This window comes from Hyposmocoma kahamanoa, unplaced genomic scaffold, assembly GCF_003589595.1.
Source record: "Hyposmocoma kahamanoa isolate Upper Pololo Valley unplaced genomic scaffold, ASM358959v1 217, whole genome shotgun sequence".
In the NCBI taxonomy this organism is placed as follows: domain Eukaryota; kingdom Metazoa; phylum Arthropoda; class Insecta; order Lepidoptera; family Cosmopterigidae; genus Hyposmocoma; species Hyposmocoma kahamanoa.
This window is the reverse complement of record NW_020653738.1, coordinates 375,748-399,339: the sequence shown is the minus strand read 5'-3', so window position 1 is coordinate 399,339 and position 23,592 is coordinate 375,748. Positions and strand designations below refer to the sequence as shown.

At 36.7% G+C, this 23,592-nt stretch overlaps 2 protein-coding genes across 5 annotated transcripts; one reads left to right on the top strand and one right to left on the bottom strand.

The window, feature by feature from the left end:
- Window positions 1-743: 743 nt before the first annotated feature.
- Window positions 744-18,350, bottom strand: LOC113227800 (myb-like protein X). Of its 4 annotated transcripts, none has more exons than XM_026460818.1 (9): window positions 18,285-18,350; window positions 16,048-16,395; window positions 15,678-15,938; window positions 14,573-14,644; window positions 10,308-10,491; window positions 9,119-9,241; window positions 5,913-6,107; window positions 2,858-3,036; window positions 744-1,022 (listed from the first exon to the last, which is right to left on the bottom strand). In XM_026460818.1, exons 1-9 carry the CDS (start codon window positions 18,333-18,335, stop codon window positions 873-875), a joined length of 1,563 nt encoding a protein of 520 aa, XP_026316603.1. In that variant the 5' UTR covers window positions 18,336-18,350; the 3' UTR covers window positions 744-872. The 4 variants fall into 4 exon arrangements, with proteins under 4 accessions (XP_026316603.1, XP_026316606.1, XP_026316605.1 ...); XM_026460821.1 differs by having other exon boundaries at window positions 15,822-15,938; XM_026460820.1 differs by lacking the exon at window positions 9,119-9,241.
- Window positions 18,351-20,856: 2,506 nt separating this feature from the next.
- LOC113227812 (piggyBac transposable element-derived protein 4-like) lies at window positions 20,857-22,959 on the top strand. The gene is made up of 2 exons (XM_026460840.1): window positions 20,857-20,863; window positions 21,086-22,959. The coding sequence occupies exons 1-2, from the start codon at window positions 20,857-20,859 to the stop codon at window positions 22,957-22,959; spliced, it is 1,881 nt and encodes a 626-aa protein (XP_026316625.1).
- Window positions 22,960-23,592: the final 633 nt, after the last annotated feature.

The following is a 23,592-nucleotide window of genomic DNA, read 5'->3' as shown; positions in this document are numbered from 1 at the left end:
GTGAAGACATAAACATTCTTCATACAGGCTATGTAAAGGAGGTATCAAATTTTAAAGAGCACCACCATATAACTAGCTCAACCATTCTAGAATTTGTCACGAGCAGTTGGCATTGTTGTCAATAGGTGTTACTGTTATTTAAATTCATTTAACTAATCGAAGAAATAATTATCAATTAAACAAAATTAATCAATCGAGTGCCATCGACTGGCAACTTAATTCTGTGTAATTTTTAAATGAAGCACTAATTTTATCATGTTTTCAAAACACGCTAGTCGCCTGTGCTACTGAGATGAGATTAGAACGTACGAGTGTAATTGATTTATTTTTCTTATGGCAACTTTATCTACCTCAGTTTAAAGACAATTTTGCCAGTATCGACTTTGATGATATGGACGAATTTTTGGAGCATGCTGTTGGAGTATCCAGGACGAACAACGTGATGTCGTCGCAGATATGGCTTTCGCAAGTGTGAGTAAGTACTTTGTAATAAAAAACAGTCAGTTCAACACAGGAACTAAATATTACGATAATAATTGTCCTTCCGTCAAGTGACGTTTTTGATATCGGTCCATTACATGTCACAAAAAATATTTTTCGGCGAACGAAGTTGCAAATTTATAGGTTACTGCTACAATAAACTTTAGCAATTTTTTCAGTATAGATATCGAAAACCGTGTAGAAAACTTCCATCAAATGTTAACAACGATCATTGTTGTGTTTTGGCAGCGACGTTTTACTTCGACGATTAATTAAATAAAAATTGAAGAAAAGAACGAAAAGCAGGGGAATTCGTAAGCGCTCTAAGTATAAGGAAAACAGCATTTGAAATTGTTACAATACACTAATGTCTCGAAGCGTCCGCCTTCGACCTACATGAGCACGCAGCGCTTGCCGGCCTCGGGCTCGGGCTGGGGCCCGGGCGGCGCCAGCGGCGCGGGCGTCTTCAGCGACTCCGGGTCGAAGGCGGCGGGCGACGACACCGGCGCCGTCAGCGGCAGGTCCGAGTTTATGCCCACGATCTGCCAACAGACGGAACGCTCTGTCCAGAGACGCCGCTTCGGAAATTCACTTCGATGCTCGGAGCAAACGCCCTTGCCTCGCCACTGCGGCTGCCCGCGCTCCAGGTGCAGGAAACCCGTCGCGAAGGTCAGACCGAAATGTTAAGGGCGCGTTCCCATTATGTCTTAACGTTTTATTTATCGTTGGACGACTGTCGCGCCTAGCCTGTTCCCATAGGGCTCTTAGACATAAACATGATACGACGTCGCGTCGTGCTATGACGCGGCATCGTTCCCGATGCGACGTTGTATCGTGGAAATCTACAACCAGTAACGTCAACGATGCCGTGCACGACGCGACGTCGTATCGTGTTTATGTGTAGCCCTTATGTAAAGCTCTTATCCCGACTATCTGTCGTAAGATCGTGACTGTGTCGTGAACGTTTATTTTATCGTTGAATTTGACTGTCGTGTCTAGCTGTTCCCACTAGATCGGTTCATGGCCTTGTCGTTTACACGACAGAATTTAACTGCCTCCGTGGCCGAACTGTTACCATGCTGGACTGCCACGCAGAGGGCCCGGGTTCGAGTCCCGGGCCGGGAGAAATATTTGTATGGCCATGGCGCCCGGGATACAAGGTTCGCCCAGGGCAGGGCTATGAGTGTGTGCGTTATTTATTTAGAATTATTTGAAGTTGCGATTATCTGTCGTCAAATTTTTATCGTGACGTTTTATTTGTCGCCGAACGATTGTCGTTCTAGCTGTCTGTCGTCGCAATGTCAAAATAATCATGACCGACAGTTAACTGTATTGTAGTATATGTGAACAACTTCATTTAAATATACAAGCCACAACACTTTAAACTACACGACAATCTGTTGTCACGACATAATGGGAACGCGCCTTAAGTATTTTTTTTAAATGCAAAATCGGGAGAACGGGCTTCGGGGAAACGTAGAAGATTTGGTATCTCATTTTCAGGTTGCATAATAAGCAAATACATACAGTAACAGATATAACCAGCACATACCGCTCAAGTTGCTTGAAGCGTACAAGTGAATAGTGTACGTTTAGCATTTTCTATCTGTCGTACCGTCACGGGTACAAGCTGTCAGAGCGAATTAGCGCAAATAATTTATTTTGAGTAGGTACAATATCTCAAGAGAGGTGAGAGATAATTCATTCTCTGAAACATGTTTGGAAATGCTTGCATTACTTAAATATGTTAGTGTTTGTAATTGCGAGAATTAAAAATACCTACGTGTACTGCTGACTAAAAAAAAATTAAAATAAACAAAAATGCTTTTTTAATACAGTTGCTCAAAACGTGGTATTTTTTGTAGTATAAATCATGCGAAAGTAGTGCTTTTTACTTTCCTTTTTTTTTAATTTACTGTTGTTTCAAGTCTTAAACATAGAACTAAAGAGGTTGCATATTTATTTAATATTTATGTGCTTTGTGACGTAAGTCATTCGTCATTAAAACTTATATTTACCAAGCATCTTATTTGTTTAAATTGCATAGGTGTCTAATAAGAGGACGGGTTACATTTAAAAATACCAAAACGTTTTCCATAAAGATGGCTGATGGAGTGCTAACATTACTAAAACATACTGCTTTATTTTACTTTCAACGTAGTTTTTTTGCAAATGTATTAAAAAAACGTCGTTTGATACACGTGCGGATTTGTCATTTTTACCAGTCTCGAGTCTCGAGTCTCGCCTCTGGCTCGGGCCAAGAAGCCCCGGGACTCGTGAATAATGACGAGCTTTCCGCACTTGTACCGAAATACCTAGAGCACTTCCTTGAAAGTTGTTCGCCTTCTGGTTCCGTTGCGCGAACGGGCATACGCACCTCGGCGGCGGCCAGCGAGCGGCGGAAGGGCTGCGCGATGCGCTCCAGCAGGCGCATGCGCTTGCTGAGCAGCGCGGCCGCGGCGCCGTCGGCGTCGGCGTCGGCGTCGGCCGGCGCGCCGTCCAGCGGCTTGCGCTTGCGCCCCACCACGGGCGCCGTGGGCCGCGAGCCGCTGTCCGCTGCGGGCAGGCGAGGTAAGCCAGGGCGCGCCAGCACTTCGGCCCGGTGTAAACGCAGGTGTGACGGGTACGTATTGTTCCGAGGTACGGCTCTTAAAGACGCGTCATATCGCAGGGGAGGCCTCTCGAATTAACTGACGATTATGTACGACGTTAGCGAACAATTTTAAAACTTGTTCCGCATAAAAATGTTTCGTAGTCCAAATATGAGCCATTCTTTTTATTCTGCCAAAAATGGAGTCTTTCTATGACTAAAAAAATTGTATAATGACTACAAAATTACTATCCCTGTACAAAACTGTGTATATCACACAATTTCGAACGATCAACAACGACATACTTTACTTACTTCCATTATGAAATCTTTTTATTTTTTCACACCGTACTTTTAAATATTTACGCTAGACGATTGCCTTAACTTTCTTTTACGCACACTAAAATTATTAGTAATGAATTAACTACTACCACAAATTATTGTACTTTTTTCTTTATCAGAACAAGAATGCAATTTTCAAGAAACGTTTCCTCTAAACATTTTCATTTCCTACGTTTTCCCTAAAATTATACGTACCTGGCACACCACCATGCTACTCCCATAGCGTTAATTAAAATTAAAAAAACCTCGAAAAAAAAAGGACAAGCCACAAAATTGAGTTTTATAAAACACTGTACCTCGACCGACTACACATTTTATAAAACTGATAGCAAATCCAAATTTCCGCAAATTCTAAATATAATGATATTTAGAATACTTTATTCTAATTACGAACGATTACAATTTTACTATATTTTACCTTCGAATAAAAAATACTTTTACGCAACATTACAAACGTAACTTTTGGCAACTAAAAAACTACCCTGTACGAGATGATAAAATAAATATTATCTTTTTAAAGATGGGGTAAAATAACAAACAGGTCATAGCACAAAAGTGTTGCCCGCTTACAAGCTGCTTGATTGCAATCTTCCGACTGAATATTGACCAAGCTTATGCAATAAATAACCGAATTCGTTACATTTCTATCATCATCGGCCCTTTATTCGTCAACTGCTGGGCACAGGTTCATTTGAATTGTCAATCTTTGTAAGTTTATACATGCATACACTGCATTTAGAACTGTCTATTAAAATACAAAGTGGAGACATATTTTAAAGTTTGTCATTTTAATTCAATATAGATAATCAAATCCGCAAGTTCTTGTTAAAATGTATGTGTACAAAAATTAATTTTGATACTAGACCTGTCAAAATAAGAATGAAGAAGGCAATTAGTGATCATTAGAACGTCGTAACATAAACAATTCAGACATTTTCACGATCCATCGATATAAGTATCGATAACAGCTACATCACTATTTAAAATTTTAAGAGATCTGACAACCTTACAAATGTCATTTTACTCCCGTCTTAAAAAATGAGAGACTATAAAATGTGCCCATAAATAAAATAAGTAAAAATGAGATAGATGTACAAAGCACAGCAGCATCATTTACTTTGAGTGCTTGTAGTGGGCGTGGCGCTCGTGTCGCCGATCTCCTTGGTCGTTTTGTAAGTGCGCCGACCGTGGATATCACGCAGTCCAATCAAATATGAACCGACAGGCGTGGGCGGAACTTTAACACGTTTAATAATTAGTATGGACCTTTGACAATTTCTTTACAAAGAACCTGTCTGTCAGTCTAAGTCACGTGTAAATTTACTTTGAAAAATAATATTGCCATGTTTATTGCATAGAGATAATATGTTTCTCAAGGAACTCACTATGAGTCAAAAATAAATTTGAAAATATTTTAGTCTCTTCACATTTCTATCATCTTGCTGTTGCCAATTTCTTGATATTTTAGATTTATACCTATTGACTTCCCCAGTGAAATAACTATGCTTGCTTTATCAAAAACTAGCAACACACTAAACGTCAACTTTAGCAGAATCCTGCCGAGATCGGCTGCGTGCAGTCAATCTGTTAGCAGCCTTATTATCCCAACATTGTGGAATAAAACGATATTTCTAAAGTTGTATGCTGAATGGGCCAAAGTTAAAGCGAGACGACCTGAATGTCGAAAAATATAATTGTAGATCATCGTCATTGCAGGTGAAAGACATGTTGGACATAGGCCTCCCTCAAACATCATCACAACGATCGGTCTTGTGTTCCTTTTTGTTTGCATCCAGCGAATTCCCATCATGACTATATTCCATCCAACGATTCCGAATCCGATATTTATCAAGCCGACAAATTATGTAACAAAGATTATTCATCTTGATTTCTCCGTTGTATATGTTTTGGTACCTGCCCAATAAATTATAATGAAAATAAATAAATTTGAAATAATTATAATGAATTCTAATGGTTTAAAGTTCCACCGAGAAAGCACATTACCCCATTTCTTAATACCCTAATATAAAATCGATCGTTATAAGAAATCGAATTAGAACATCACTAATTGATTAGTAGTCGAGATGTCAAAAGTTAGATAAATGGTTGAACGGACTATAATGCTCTGAGTTTTTAACTATTTAGAATTTTTATTATGTACAATTAACAGCACATCAAGCTATGCACTTTTGTTCGACTATCGCCTCTTGCAAAACCCACGGCGGTGATGTCTTTGCCCTTTTACGAAGTGCACTCTAGACAATTTCAATTAGTCTATTACTGTGCGCGGAACATACCTTTTGAAGCATTTTATAGTTTTTATAACTTTTGATGTTATGTTTATGATATTTTGTTGCTGTCATAAAAATAGTTGGAGAAATATGTTGCTAAAAATCCCAAAGGATTCTTTAAATACTTCGCCCTTCTCCCCCTTCCTAAAACTACTTGGCAAGCGTCTCGCCAACATTCATATACTTTAATATCTGCATTATTTGTTTACCTGTGATGGTGGTGGTCGTGGTAGACCTCAAACTCCTGTCGACCTTCTTAATGGTCATCTCCTTAAGCGGCTTGTACGAGCGCCGGCCGCGGATGTTGCGAAGTCCGCTGAGGTAGGAGCTGTCGTTCATCGATGGCTCTTCCGACATGAACGAGGAACTTTCTGTGATGTCCATCTCCATAGTTGTGTTGTTACCTGGAAGACATATAGCACTAAAGTTATATCAGATTCTTTATAACTTGCATCTGTTAAGTATTGTACTTTTATCCAGTAACAAGATAAATTAGTCATTACTATTACTAAGCGGGGTGTTAGTTTTTTGCCGAAGCGCAGCGGTCATTCTTAGTTTTTTTTCCACAGTTTTATACGTTTGCACGAGCAAAAGATTTAGCAATTGACTTCAATCATCTCAGCAGGTCGATTCAGAACCTTACGACAACTCCGTTGTGGACCGATTAGATTAGATATCGTACGATTTATTTTAATTTTTATTCACAATAACCGGATCGAACGTGAAACTGTCGTATTCGAAACCGAACCGAAATGACGTCACACCCGTACGATTACTCGTACCGGCGCCTTCTCGACCGGCAAAGGCTACAAACGTTATTCAGAACACAGTTATCGAATGAAAGTTACCGAACGTCCTATTGTTTACAAAGCAAGAATGTAATATGAAAATCTTTTATTATTTTAAATAAAATCTGGACTTTTGGATTGCGAGACTATATTTTAGGCCTTTAAAGTCTTAAAAATGTATATGAAAGGATTTCATTTTTCTTATAATCTATATTCGCCGACTAACTCCATAAACGTTGTTGGATAACGATATCGTATCCGAATCCGAATCGAACGTTTTAACTCGAGTGTTCTGAATAGGTCTGAAAGCGCCCTTCGAGATAAGATATCTAAGGGGTCGTATTCTAGAACTCTACTCAATGTTCAAGTCACGATTGCACTGGAAACACAAGCACTGGAAATACGACCCTAATGGCAGGGACTTGAGTATGATTTTGAGTGCTTTAAACCATACTCAAATCCTGACTTGAGCATTGAGTAGAGTTCTAGAATACGACCCTATGAGTTCCGAATCGGGGTCCAGGTCTGAGAGCGAAATTCGAATTTTGATATTCGTTACGACCTGCAGAATTGTATTTTTTGTTTTTGCTACTTCAAAGAAGGATGGCGACATTCCGTGTATTTAGTGACCCAGTATTTTTGACGACGTGCATAGACTACTTGTGATTCATTATTATAGCATCAAAAAAGCTAATTGAGTACAGTCTGTAGAAGCTGGTATTATAAAGTTGATTTAGGTTATGTTTATAACATCGACTCCTCCTACGTAAAGTATCGTATGTCGAAATTGCCAAGTTTACAGGGGAGCGTTTCAAAGTTCTGAATTCACTGAAAGAGTGATCACCATAGAGCATCTAACCGATATCTAGGATTTTATAATACTCTATGTGAGTAATGAGCTTTGCCGAATAAAACTGAGAAATGCTAAAATCACGTGTTATGTTTGTTTCAGTGAATTCAGAACTTTAAAACGCTTCCCTGTAAACTTGGCAATTTCGACATACGATACTTTACGTCTGAGGGGTCGACATTATCCTGTATTTCGCTTCATAATGTTTGTTCGCAGTAGCAGTAAACAACAAGTTTTCAGTTTGTTCCAAAAAATAATAAAGAACTTGCTGAATATTCCCAAATCTGCCAAACACGTTAACACGTTCTGCCGCAATGAAAATTAATAAAAATTAAATCTGCCCAAATGTCAGAAATCTGCGACAAATGATCACATTGTTTTCAATCTTAATGTGACATTGACAATGACAAGAGGCTCTTGTCAAAATGTTCCTTTGCTAACTTTCTTCTCTATCATTTAAATATTGTCTAAACATTTCTGTTACACTGTCTTTTATGTTTTATTTTATATCATTACTGTTTAATTGATTAATGATTAGGTATTTCATAACTAATGTTTTCATTATTTTTATAATTATTATTTGAATCAATTGCGTTGTGTTCTTGCATTTATTCTAAAATACATTGTTTTACAATTTCTTCTTCGTTGACTTTAATTATTATTAGGTTAGCTTTCGCCATCCTTCTTTCATGCATATCGGTTGTGGAATGGCCGGGTGATTCCGGTGGTAGATTGCGTAATTGCGTTTCGATTATTCGAAATCCTCTTTGACAGCCAAGGGTAAGAAAAAATGATGGTTTTCTACTTAGATTGTTAGAGTATTAGACTTGTTAGCAATATGTTTTGCGCTCCTTATCGTAACCATGGGCCAATAACTCAAGGGGATTGCTAATCGCGAAATAAGAGAGAGTAGTCGAGTATTTAGTACCTATTGGTACACCAGATGTCGCGACGAATTCCAAATAGCAATTTTTGTAACTAATTTGTTTTACATTGATGAGTTGCAATTTATCAAAGCTACTTTAATTTCTAGCGATAACACACAAATCAACTAGATGGCGCTTATTGCACAGATTTTTGTGGATAGTGCTCTTCTTTTATTTTGTCTAGGATTAGCGCCATCTACCCATATTAGGAAGCGTTAATTTATAAATTAGTTCGTAACACACAATGACCTCTATTGACATGCATATTCAAAGTTCAGAAATTTCAATGAAAAAAAACGACTTCTTATATTTCAAATTAAAGAGGAATTCATTGATATCCACGGCCATTTACTACTTGCGGGCTATTGATCAGCGCCATCTAGCGATATAAGACGGAACTTGACCTTTTTCAGAGTTACTTTCTCGATACCTTCAACATTTTTTAATGTAAACAGCCTTATTTATTTACAAATATTAAACTCCTCGAATTTTGTGAAAAAAGAAACAAAAAAATTGAGGAGCATAATATTAGTGAATAAATAAGGGTGTTTATATTAAAAACAGAAAATGCCCAAGAATTAAGTTGGCGTAGTGTTCATTGGAGGTATCGGTCTGTAGTATGGAGATTAGCAGTCGTCTTGACTTATAGGTCCATGTTACTACAACTAACGTCATCGAATTTTTAGCGAAATTCAGTTACTAACATGTAAGGGATCAATCAAACGAGATCTACACCCTGACTGACATTTTTCAGGTGACAATAAAACTTCAGGTGCCAATACCCATAAAGTTACCGAAATGCAAATGCGTCAGTTACGACAAGCAGGAGCAGGAGGGCAGAAGCCACCGACCTGTGTAGTTGGCCAGCAAGGAGGTCTGCGTGTGGTCGGCGGCCGCGTGGCGCAGCGAGCGCCGGTACGGGGACACCTTCACGCGCGACTTCGAGAAGTTCGTGTCCGTCTTGCGCGGCTCCTCTGCAGCGGCACCGTAACAGCGGAAAACGTCACTTGCAAGCTTCCAGAGTTTGCTTATATGAGTACACATCTCGATCAGATCGAGAATGGCTTTTTAAAAGTACCGCGAATAAACGAGCGTAATTGAGAGACCGATGAGTCAGTAGCATAGCCAAAGGAGGTTCATTGTCTCTACTTTGGCAGAAAGCGTGATGGTATGTACGTATTTATGTACCTGACAACCACATCAATGACCTGATCAAAAACGAAGGAATTCCCTGTGCTATGAGTACCAGAGCCACAAAATTAACTCTGAAGCAATACCCAAGACTCAGAACACCCAGACTAGAAACAATTTAGAAAAGTTCGTTTTCCAAATAGATCTTACCGGGAATTGAACCGGACACCTCTTCATCTAAAGGTTGAATTCCGATGTCGACGACCGCGACCGGCGACGGCAACCCACTGTTTAGTATGAAGTTATATCGAACGCAGACGAACGCATGCGTATATATATGCACGACTTGTGGGGGTGGCTAGCTATCGATTATGTTGATGACGAATGATGAATAGATTTAGTGTCTAAAACCCTATATGATTTAAGACTCACTACAAGACGGTGGGTCTTGAGTCCTATACGATAGCAAGGATAACAAATGAGCGTAACATCGTCTTCTTCTTCCCGCAATAGCTACTGTAAAACTCTTTTTCTTGTTGTGGATAAATAGTTCGACATAGTTGTATTAAGCGCCAGCATCAGAACACAACCGATCGCAATCAAAAGTGCGGGAAGATTGGTCGTCAATCGCAGTCGCTTGGAACCGTAAGCTACTGGTCACCAGGCGACAGGCGACCAGGTATGGGGTCGCCAATCGCCGTGGTCGCCAACATCGGAATGCTACCTTAACGTAGATATTTGCTAATCATATTTATTTATATCGATTACGAGATTGGTACTACGTTCAGCTAAAGGTTTTATCATAAATTGTCGGCATATACTCACCATGCTATAGACCAAATTCCTATAGCATCCTCTCATAGGAAGTATTTCCCAAAACGATATAAACAATAGAAACAAACTACTCACCATCCTGATCCAAATCAATAATTTCAATATCCCTCTCCCCGTTCTCCTGTTTGTCCTTGTCATCTTTCTCCTTCTCCTGTTTCTTGGTTTCCTTCTCCTTTTTGCTCTCCGGTCTAGGCGAATCAGCCGAACGCAGCTTGCGGTCCGTTGAAGCCGGCGTCTCAGCTAGTTTTAGAACTTTTGACTGAAAAATTAAATGAATTATTCATTGCAAAATGTAAAGAATAAATAGTGATAATATATTATGAAGAATAAAAGCAATGAAATAATAGTGGTAAATTTGCAAGCATCTGTTGGACATTTTAAGATATACAAAGAAAAGGCTAGCTTATTAGGTTGAGACCCTGTGCGAGATCAGTAATACAAGGTTAAGTTGCAGTTAGGTACCAATATGGAAGGTACAATGCTGGAGCACTGCAAGAATATTTTTTTATAATGCTGTTATTGTTCCGCGACAGCTTAGCTTCCGTTAAGTCATTGACATACCTACAAGTTACTTTTGATTGTAAAATTAACCAGAGACAAGCAGCTCGATGTCATTTCGAAACAACACTGTGCTCTTGTTTATCAAAAATTTACGTCCACATTTTCTTTTCGTGAAACAAGATAATATACATGAGATTATATATATTATCTGGTTTATAATATATATAGATATAATATAAGATATTCGTATTTTTTTTTGAAAGCGTGATTTCTCTATTCCATCATTTTTAAGGTACGACTATATTTGGATTCATGTGCTACACTTATCGCACATGAATCAATGTAATGTAATGTAACATGTTGCTACTTCAATCAGAAAAAGAGGTAATTAAAAAACTGATAAAATAGATTTAAAAAATATAACATACATGGCACCAGCCAAATGTGACAAAGTTTCTATTTGGTATGGAAAACGTTACATTAATTCTATTTCATAAGCTATTTTTTATTTCATTTAGTCAAAATCAGAAAAATTTTACGTTCCGGATTCGAAAACCCAGTTGGGTCACTTTATTATTCAGATAATTGAGATATGTAACACTAATTAAATTTTTTATTGAATTGATATTCAATTATTTTTTGTGAACTACTCCACTAGTTTGTTATAATTATTAATACAAAGATCGAACACTGAGAAAAAACACTCAGAAAAAATTCCTTCGATCCGGTCGGATTCGAACCGAATGAATAAGTATGCAAGAAGACGTCGGTTCGAATCCGACCGGATCGAAGGAATTTTTTCTGAGTGTTTTTTCTCAGTGTTCGATCTTTGTATTAATAATTGATCTTTGTATTAATAATTATATGTAACACTTCTAAAAGTTTTTTTAAATGGTGTATTCTGTGGAATACCAAATTAAATTTAAAAGATGCTGAAAATATAACAACTTTGAATAGCATAATAAATATGCTTTGAGGACATGTATACATAATGAGATCGACGGTTACTACAATTGAGTGCAGTTGTGCCTAAACTATACCAAATTTATGTGAACAGGTGAACTTGTTATATCTATCATAATAAGATATTGTTTAGCAATTTCAGGATGTTTTGTACGTGACATTTTCAAATAATTATTGTAAATTATAAATTTTATCTATTTACAACGAGCAACCCCCAGTTTCTTAAAAGTTCTTCTTCTCAGTGGAATCTGAATGAATCGTAGTTCAAAAAGGAGAGGACTATGATCGAGGCGTTCTTTATTGGACCTACCTAGTCCGTGTCCACAATAATTGACTTTATGGGATAAACAAAAGAACAGTCGTAGACAATCAGGTAATTTTTCGGGGAGTTTACAACGAGCGTTGCCACTAGATGGCGCCACTTGTATGTAGAAACGCGCAAGCGCTTTGTTTGTTTTATGTATGTATTTTCGGTGATTTGTTCGGATTTTAATAAACATTGATTATACGTGATTTGGTGTCGTATATGTATTACCCAGCACAGTAAGTGACTGTTCAAGAGTAGTGTTTCGGCAATTTGAAGGCTTGAAATGTAGTTCGTTTGGCTTTGATTGTACAGTATGGAATACTTAATGGAACGGTATGGAATATTTAAAAATACAGTACTGTATTAAAACTTTCAAAGAATTGGCTACCAAAGACTATCATTACCATTGAATTTGTAAAAACGCATTTTAAACATAGTGTAAGATTCTTTATTTCTTTTATTACTAGCAAGAAAGGGACTTCTATATAATTTTGACAGCTCATCCATTTAGTCTGAATTCAAAAGTCTAACGTCTAAAATAAAACACAACGAAAAAGTATGCCGTATTGACGTTACAATAATATTAATTTTCATTATATTATTATAAAATATTTATGGCAATTATAATTATATATAATATATAATTTGAAAGTGGGACATACTTATAGAGTGCGTTATATTCCTGATTCTGAACCCAAAGAAATAATAAACTAACGAACTTAAACTTTACAAAAAATATTTTTTTTATTTTTTTTTTATCGACTACTACTTGTGAACAACATTAGTTATCGAAATCTATGCACATCACTATTATTGCTCCGACGCAATGGTGAGCTGCGGCATGGCGGCGAAAATCAAAGCAGAAATCGGGGATGGGGACGCGGGCGCATAGAAACAGTGCGCACGCGCGACTTTGGCCTAGCGAAGGTACGTAAATTATTTGTACTTCCGCCCGCTCGCGCAAAATACATATTTATTCTAACGTTGAATTGACGGAGATGGTGCGACTTTACGCAATAAGTAGTGATAGTGTGAGACGAGCTATTGAAATATTCCCAAATCGGAGTTTTACCCGGAGGAGGTGAACAGTGTCGAAGTGTTGCATGAGAGGATTATCTCAACATTTTATACTGTGAGACAAAATGTGTTTGTGTTGAACAATTTAAAACAAAATTTACTATGACGTGCTAGAATATGCATTGTGGAAAATGGTGGACATTTTGAACACTTGCTCCGTACCAAGTAAGTGTAAATAAACTGTAAATAACTAAAAAATTAAATATTTTGATTTCACATTTTTAACTACGCCAAAAATTTTAACTTCTTATATATATCTTTCTTATATATCTTATATTTTATATATCTTATATTTCTTATATATATTATATTCTTATATATCTTATATATATTTTTAAATTCTTATTAAATGATAACTAGTTACTAAATCATAAATTTATCTTTTTTAGTACGTAAAACATTTCGACGATAGTTCAGAAGTAAAAAATAATTAGCATAAGTTAAAACGTAATCATTTCGATAACAGTTTTTTTCATCATAACTTAAATATGTGTAGGTGAGTAATTAAGTTTTTTATTTTCTAGAAAAAAGAGGTGCTTTTAGTAGGAAGGGAGATGTGAAATCTTTGTTATTGTTGCTGTCTCACTCGGCGCTCGCTTAGCAGTATTCCCATTGCACTCGAAATCAAGCGTAATGGGAATATAGGTTTATTCGTATGTACATTCCAAAACAAATTTGTTGATTTAGTTTTTGTTCTATCCCATATACTAATTTTATTTTAGTCTATATTAAGTGGTAACATGATTTACTATGACATGTATGAATATGTCTCACTTTCAAATATACAACCTGTATAAAGAATTCAAGTGATCAATTCCCATCACCTGTACCTACAACATAACTGAAGAGGTATTCGTAGTAAATACGTCAAATTAAAAATATATTAGGGACTCGATGTCCGTGTTTTAGTACACGTGTACAAAACATACACATTCTTATAATTTTATGGGTGAAAGGTGAAGAACCTTAAGTTCCAAATAGTTACTAGAGAGCGTTTTAAAGAAATTGAAGCTCTTAATTAGGCATTTAAAATCAATCTTAAGGATGGTTAAAATATTATATTAAATAAAAAACAAACGATTATACTTAATGTCTTTTACCATTGGATGATTTTTAGCATTCTAATGCAATGTTTGTAAAAACATCGCAATTCCAAAATATGGAATTTCGATCAACAAGTACAAGGTTCATATTAATTTCACTAAGATCGCGTAACATACATACAAAAAAAAAATAGTCGAATTGAGAACCTCCTCGTTTTTTAGAAGTCGGTTAATAAAATATTTATTCGATTGTGTGTGCAGGTTCTTATAAACAGTGACGAAGTCAACACACTGTAAGATTTAAAAACATGCAGGGGCGCGTTTTGCGTTTGCAAATGTCATATATTTGACTATCCAATTTAAACGTACTAGAAATTTCGAAATGCGAAAATCAACACCTATATACAAGTGACTTGCAATTAGCAACGCGAGCCGCAAGGATCGCTCACCTCATCGTCTTTGGCGTCGGTCTGTTTGTCGGAGGCGGGGCGCGGCGTCTCCGGCGTTCGCGTCGCCTTCGCCTACCGCCACAACGTTAGTATGTTAGTACATTACGAGCTATGGACGAACACGAACATGTGCGGGACGCGATGTTCGGTGTTCTTTAACACACACAGGCGAAATTAATTATCGACTATTAAATTTGTAGATAAATTATTAACGTTTTATATATTATGCTCGTTTTCGTACACGTGCACAACGCTATTTGTTCGACTGTGTGTGTAGGTTCTTACATATAGGGATGAAGTTCGAACTTTAAATTTAGGGCGTTATAAATGTTAAGAATCACCTTCTTGATGTCTCTGCTCAAAAAAAGTATTAATTAATTACAGTTTCGTTTTCATTGTTCGCTGTTGTTTAAGCAATGGAAAATGCCCCCTTCTCCATGATAAGTTGTGTAAGACACAATTGCCGGCACATCAAATCTTTGTATCCTTCTTCCATTAATTTTGCGCGTACGTATGCATGACCGTTTTTAGTGTCAGTATCACGCAAATCAAACCTTATTTCCTTACGCTAACCTCCACCTCTCATAAAACAAACATACAACCAGGTACCTGCTATATTCCATTTATCAATTTTGTTCAACTGACGTCATGGGCTAGTTCCGGGAAGAAAAATAGTCTTGCCGTCAATGATATACAACAATGGCACCAAAACCTCTCCTTGGGGTAGACCCGTATCCAGGGTGCCGACGTGTTCACGTTGAACCTAAATTATCGCTAACCATTCGCTGTAACGGTGATAACGCGAAGTAAATTGAATGGTGGAAGTGTATTATGCATCAAATATAGCTACTGGCTTTGTCACAAGGTTCACAATCCTACGAAAACATTAGAAGTCCCTAATCCGCATTGGCTCGATTATGGCAATAAACATCTCCTAAAGGAGACCGTGAGACGTAGTGTTAATGATGAATATTGTCACTATTTGATGTGCCGTTTATAGTATCAATATCATGCAAAACCGAGTACCAACCTACCTTACCCAGACCAACCAACCCTCAGAGCCTAACCCTTAGAACAAACACACACACAATCAGGTACCAAGTACCTGCGATCGTCGAGTCAGACTGCGACTGGGCCCGTCCGGTGTGGCTGGATCGAACTCGGGGTCTGAGTCGTCATATGCCAGTTCGGGGAATAGCTCATCGTGCAGTCCATCGTCTATGAGGTCCTGGTCCTCCTCTTCACTCACCGTTGCACCGTTGAGGAGCTCTTCGGACCCGTTGCTGGTCAGCATCACGTCTGACACGCCATTGTGCACTTTTGAACCGTTCTGCTTTGGTTTCTCGACGGATTTTTTGTCCTGCAACTATTAAACAAATGAATTAAATCGAGATTTGTTGATTGCGTCTCTCTCCACAATAAAATTGGTTGATCTCGAATCTCGTCTAAAAAATAAGAATTAAAGTAACTATTACCTTCCCGCTCTTCTCTCCTTTGTCGTCTTTCTTTTCCTGTTCTTTTTCTTTACTGTCTTTCTGCTCTGGTTTCTTCTCCACTCCATTCTTTTCCACTTTATCTGTCTTGTCTGCTTTCTTATCCTTCTCAGTCTGTTTATCAGTCTGCTTCTCGACTCGCTTCTCTGTCGGCTTCTGCTTCTCATTAGGTTTCTCTGCTGGCTTCTGCTTATCATTAGGTTTCTCCGTCGATTTCTGCTTTTCGATTTTTTCAGCAGGTTTCTCTATGCTTTTCTCCGCTGCTTGTTTTTCTTTCTCCGCGTTGGCGGCCATTTTCTTTTTCATGTCTTTTACAGGACTCTCTGTTCCCTGTAAATATTGTTTTATTACCGACGTATAAATTTTAAGTTACAAATATAGACAACAACCATAACCATTTTTAAATTTGTTACAAATTTTACGAAACATTATAGCAGTGACTATCGTCTACTAAATTCGAAAACCTCGTAACCTTAATATGAACTTTTAAGTAGGCACAAATAACCTAGATTTAATTATATAACAAGCTATGATTATACCTTTATTTTATAACTAAAAGAAGGTGTACAAATTATATTTTAAGCTTTAATTGACAGATTTTATATTATATTACTATTATATTTATATTTTTACGCCGGAAGAGTAAAAAAGGTATATCGACCAGAACGGAGTTACAAAGCTTTCCGTTAACATCAACTTTAATTAAAATTTGAAATCCTCTAAGCCCACTACTAATTTTGTATTTCTTGTTTTGTTGTGTTTGTTTAAAAGGCTTCAATAATAATTTATGTCATTGTAGTTAACTATTTTGGCCTAACTTATTTAAGACAAATGTTGTTCTTTGTAAGATGTATTTAAGTTGGCCGAGTTATTTCGTAATAATAAAAATAAAAAATAAAAATATATGTGGATTAAGCTTTAACTGACTGCAAAAAAATATTACGTTAAGCTACCGATATAAATTCTAGAAGTAGAAATGCGATAGACTACACTTATTTTAACCACCTTTGACGGATAAATATAAATAATAACAAAGAAAAGAGAAAGTTCATTATAGTGTAAATATGTTTTTGCCATAATTACTATTATAAAATGTTTACAATCAATTTAAATAGGTATTAACAATTTACTTTAATCATGTGACGACCAATTATTGCATCTTTTGCCTATCTTACTATTGTTATCTAGCCCAACGTGTTTCTTGCATATAACAGTATCAATTTGATTTGATTAATGAGATATGAACGGTACAAAACGATACGATTTTCAAAAATAGATAAAAAGGAATCGTGAATGCTTTATAAATAGAGTTGCAATGAATATTTGGTTACTATTCGGTATCGGCTTGTTCGACCGAATGTTGAATCACTATTCGGCTGAATACCCAAAGACAGGAGTAAAAAATAAATTATCATGTAAGATAAGATAAATTTATTTCAATATAACTTAATTTAATACAATATAAATAAAACTAATGCAAATAAAGCTATTATAGTATTCAACTAAGAATTAGCATGGCAATCTAGATTATACATTCTTCATTTCTTCATAGTAAAGCTATTATACATTTTAATATAAGCATCTAATGTGTAATTGCGATTGTTACTAATATTAGTGCCGAGCATACATTTTAAGTTCGAGAAAGCACAATTTTTCTCTTATTTATATAAAAAAACACAACAAGTTATTTTTATAAGTTCTAAGAAATTAAAAAGAAACGAATGAAATGAAAACTACCTACTTTCTATATAGTTTAGTCATGACTCAGTAAACTCTAAGAAAACCAACCAAGTACTTATTATTTGCAAATCTAAATAAAATTATTTCTTTTAAAGTTAATCAAACTGAAGTGAAATAAGCAATTACTTTCTTTATTAAAGATGTTATAAATTTAAATTGAAACTTAAATTACCTTTTTCGTTTCATTGAACTAAATTATTTATTATAACTGAAGTTAATACTTATTAACTTCAGGTATTATTCGTGCCAAATTTCGTACATGCGTTAATCAGGCCGAATATAATATTTCCTTGCAACTCTAGTTATAAATATTTATTTTTGAACGCTGCAAAACGAACATTTTGAGATTTTATTTTAAGTCTTAATTACGGTCGTCAGGATTATTTCAATTTTACAACGGATATAAATTTTCAATCGGTCGCAACTTCAAAATTTGCGAGTTCAAAGTGGGCGTTGTCGTTTTAAAATTTAGTAGTTACCTTTTCCTTTTCTTTTTCTTCACCACTCTTCCGTGTCACCATTTGACTCATTTTTTACAAGCTTTTTATCTGTAACAATAAAAAATACGAAAATCACAAAAACTATCAAGTTTCGTCTTTTACATCACTTGATATAGTCTAGAAGGTAGGTACAACAGCTGAGTTTTTTTTTCAATATGTGCCAGACAAACACCAATTGCCAGGTCTCAAACTAGGAAATTTCCTGTACTATGAGTAACAGAGCAGACGGTATTCACTCTGGGGCACTTCCCAGGAGAAAGGATTTTTCAGGTTATGAAAAAGAAACTTCCTTTATAACTAATTTCATATTAATTATAATTTAGAACACGGGACAAATGCAATAGAAAACGGGGTTGAAATATTGCTCGTATGATTTTTTTTTTATGGGATGAACAAGTCGTGCGTCTGGAGATAAGAACACACCTACCCTAAGCAGTTGCAGTGCCACTCGGGGCTTCAAATCGCAAAGATCTGAGGGGCACTGCACCCATCACCCTAAGATAAAGTTGACAAGTCCCATGTGCCTAACCATGTGTCCCATGTGCATGTAACTTCACCAGCACCCTTTTGTTACATTTAAAACCGGGACGCAGTAATGCTCACATCACTACATGGCGGCAGAAATAGGGTGGTGGCAGTAAAAAAGCTGTAAAGTGACGTAATGTTTTGTATGAATGATTGTCAGGCGCGTGTTCGTGCACTGTAATTGTCCCTAGCTAGTCTAAACGAGTCTCCTAAATACATAATTGTAGCTACTTCATTCACAAAACACGCTTTGAGTCTATTCTTGTACACATGCTTTCTCGTATTTGCTTTATTGTTATAGGTTCAATTATAGAACGGTGAAAACGGCGTATTGGAGTACACGTTTAAATATACGTAAAGTATAATAAACTTAGACGGGTCACTGACCCCTGCGCGTACGCACACACCGTAGGAGCTGTGTATGGTGCGAGTCATTGCGGTTTGATCTGCTTAATGTTGGTAATGTTAAACGGGCACAGGAGAGTGATGATCTTTACACCGAAGAATTATTAACATACTTTTATTGACGATACTATACAAATCTATTTTACTTCAAACAAAAAAAAGAAAAAAAAATCTATAGGTGCCATTTTCGCAAAACTATGATCATCTGGTTGACACAATTAAGCAGCAGTAGAGATCCTTGTGAAAGAGTTCGTCCAGGGAATTGCTGCCACCTTACCTATTTCTGCCGCCAAGCAGTAATGTTAACATTACTGCGTTCCGGTTTAAGGGTAAGGGTGCTTGTGAAATTATAGGCACATGGGATTTGTCAACTTATGTCTCAGGGTGACGGGCGGAGCGGCAGTGCCACTCACATCTTTGCGATTTAAAGCTCTGAGTGGCACTGCAATTGTTATGGACAGGCGTGTAGCATACCATCAGGCGCACGACTTGTTGGTCCTGTCACTTGACATTATAAAAAAAAACATTATGTTTAGTTTAAAAAATATTTTAAACCAACCCCTAATAAAAAAAATGTACAAAAATAGTTCGGAAAAAATTATCTATTACACATTAACACTTAACTACTCGCATGAGGTCTACTTACCTTTACGCGCTATAAAATAATGCTTCGGTCTATCGGAATGCGAACGCTCTCACCAACAATTTATATTTTAGTGACAAATAGGATGTCAAACTAAAGAGTATATATAGCACACGTTACTGCACTCTTCCCCGTGCGAGTAGTTATGTAGGTAACATTTTTAGATCGAAGTAAATCTATAATGGTTTATGGTTGTATTTTTGAGTAGTATCTCGTATTATTTGTTACGGAGTTTGTAAAATAAAACTTTTGAATAAATTTTTGCATTAAAATTACTGGTATTTGTGTAATATTTACAAATATATGTATATAAAAAAAAACAATTATCTACGATGTACCACGCAGCCAACATTGACTCGCATGCGAGTAGTTGTGTGATTTTCTTGTGCGAGTAACTAAGGGTTAAAGAAATCGGCAGTTTTCCCCCGCGATTTGTCATTATTTCCACTAGTTGAATTGTAGATAATTGCTGTTGACAGAACTACTGGTACTTCTTTTCAGATTTGTTCAGTTATTAAATAAACCGTTTTTGCATGTCGCTATCCGCCACTCGCTTAAACTAGCGCCGCGTTTTGTGCTAGAAAGGTCGCGCTCTCGTCGAGGGCCGAGAAGAGATGATGCTTTGGTGTAATAAATATATTTACAGAGTGCTTAGTTAATACTTCACTATAGAGTCAGTGTTTATTTGGATAAGGTTTTAACCCTTAAATGCATTGTGTATCGAAAACGATACATTGCATTCATCGACTTTTTTTGTCCATATTTTTTTATTTATGGCTTTGGAAGAATATCGTAATGTACCTTTGCCTATTTTTGAACTGAAAAAAGTGAATAATGACAAGTTACAGATGTCAAATTTTATAACGAGTTCCCGCTCAAAGTTCATTGTCGACAAAGTTTGCTAGTTGCAAAAACACTGATTTTCAATCTGTTTGAAAAGTAGAAATATATAATATTGCAGTTTGAAAAAAATATAAAATGAATGGTAAGTACAGAAACAAGCTTAGCATGTTTAGATTTGTGAGGTTTTTTTACTTTGGTGTATACAAAACTAACTACTTGTTCATGTATCGATTTCGATACATCATGCACTAACGTTGCTTTCTATGGTCTTGTACTGACTTGTAACCTATTGAGTTTCGGTGTGATTTGGTTATGGTTTGAGCTTGGTTTGAGTATGGTTTGCATGCATTGTTGTGTTTTTTAGATCATGCGATAGCAGAACTACTTAGCCGATTAGAAAATGGCGAAATTTCGGAGGATGGTATGGAATCGGACGAGGATGACCTACCCTACTACACAACGCATAAAGAGTTGGTAAAAGATCTTGAAAATTACTATGAAGAGAACCTTTTCGAAGAAGTTCCAGCTGCTGAAGATGATGAAGAGCCGCCGTTGATACAAGATGATGCTGAATCCAATATTCCATCGCCATTACCAGGTATAAGTTCTCAAATTCCAGTTTTTAGCATGAACAGCACAAGGAACTTAGTTTGGAAGAAGCAATCACTTGTGTTTGATGAAAATAACATCAAATTTGGAGGAAGCGAAGAACTTACTTCTGAAGTAACAGATCTGCAAAGTCCATTTCAATTTTTCACCTACTTCTTTACAAATGAATTGTTGGAAAATATTATAATTGAAACAACCAGATATGCTGTACAAAAAGAACCAGCTAGACCAGAATCTGTAACGATTACTGACCTACGTAAATATTTAGGTATTCTAATATTTATGTCTGTATACCACTACCCCAGTACCAGATCTTTCTGGTCCAATAAGTTTGGCTTCGCGCCAATCAAGGAAGCAATGACGGTCAACAAGTTTGAGAAAATTCGAAAGATACTACATTTCAACAATAACGAGAACCATCTACCTATCAGTCACCCCCAGCATGACAAATTATATAAACTAAGACCAATAATAGACCACCTCAACCAGCAATTTTCTAGCGTAACAATAGAACAGAGGTTATCAATAGATGAGCAAATGTGTGCAACCAAAATAGGTCATTTTCTCAAACAGTACCTTCCAAACAAACCCCACAAATGGGGGTTCAAACTATTTGTTCTTTGCAATTTGATGGGTTATGCTTACAGATTTCAAATCTATGCTGGCAAAGAGGTCGATGATCGATTGCCTAATGAGCCAGATGTTGGAGTAGTGGGACAAACTGTACTGAAGCTCCTGAGGATGGTTCCGAGACATCGTAACCACATCGTATACTTTGACAATTACTATACATCCTTGCCGCTAATGTACACTTTAGCAAAAGAAGGGATTCACACTTTGGGGACTATACAGAGAAACCGCTTGGGAAAATCATGTAAGCTACCAACAAAACAGGATGTCATGAAAAGTTCAGTACCAAGAGGTTCATTTGACGAATATACGACTAACTTTGAAGGAGTGGACATAACAACTGTCAGTTGGAAAGATAATAAGCAAGTTGTGTTGGCTTCTACGTATGTCGGTGCTCAACCTGTGGAAAACATAGACAGATTCGATAAGAAAGAAAGAAAAAGGATCCCAATTACATGTCCTAGATTAATCAAAGAGTACAATGCCCACATGGGTGGGGTTGACTTAATGGATTCCTATTTGGGTAGATACAGAATACGGATGAAGAGCAGGAAATGGTATATCCGAATCTTCTATCATCTTTTAGATTTGTCTGTGATCAACTCTTGGATTGTCTATAAGAAGGTATCGACTCAAAGAGGTGCTTTACCGAAGAACATTCTGAGCCTGGCCGATTTTAGAGCAGAACTTGCAGACACGTTGTGCAAATATGCTCCAACTGCTTCCAGAGGCCGCCCACGAACTGGCAGCCCAGCCTGTATAGCAGATGGGCCAGCTCCAAAACTCCGAAGAGGCATACAATGCCAAACATTACCTCCGCTAGAAATCAGACTGGATAAGAATGATCACAACCAGATTAGAACTGATTCTCGTGGTCGATGCATGTTGCCTTCTTGCCATTTACTCAGCATAATAAAGTGTGATAAATGTAATGTACATTTATGCTCTAAAAAGTCGAAAGATTGCTTCAAAGTCTTTCACAACTGTACCAATATTTAGTTATAAGTAATTGAATAAATAATGCTATTAATGCATATTGTATCGAAAACGATACATAAGGTTTTTTTTTTCAAAAATACACTTAATACCATTTTTTATTTTTTTTATTATTTTTCCTAATATCCAGATATTTTATCTTAACACATATATTTTTCCTGAGCAAAAATACGCTGTCATGCATTTAAGGGTTAAGTTGTTATTTTGTTAAACAACTATTATAGTGCATATTGTGACCGATACCGGCTGTCGGACTGACGAATGTAGACTGACAGATGACGAGTTTTGTGCTCTTTACTTGTTTTGTATATTTTTATAAGAAAAACCAGGTGACGGGACAAACATTGTGCGTGCGCCTGGTTTTTAGTTAGTTAGTAGTGTCACTCAAAAGTCTTAAAACGCTAAGATCTGAGACCTAAGACCCTGAGACATAAGTTGACAATTCCGTTGACAACTGCTTGTGAATGTGACCGTTACTGCTTGCCGGCAGAAATATGTAAGGTGGCATTACTTCCCTGGACAAATTATTCCACAAGGAGCTCCATTACTACTTTATCTAAAGAGTACCAATGAACAAACGAGTTTGAAATTGGGCGTCAAATCATAGCTTATTAGGAATGTTAGGAGTGACTTCGC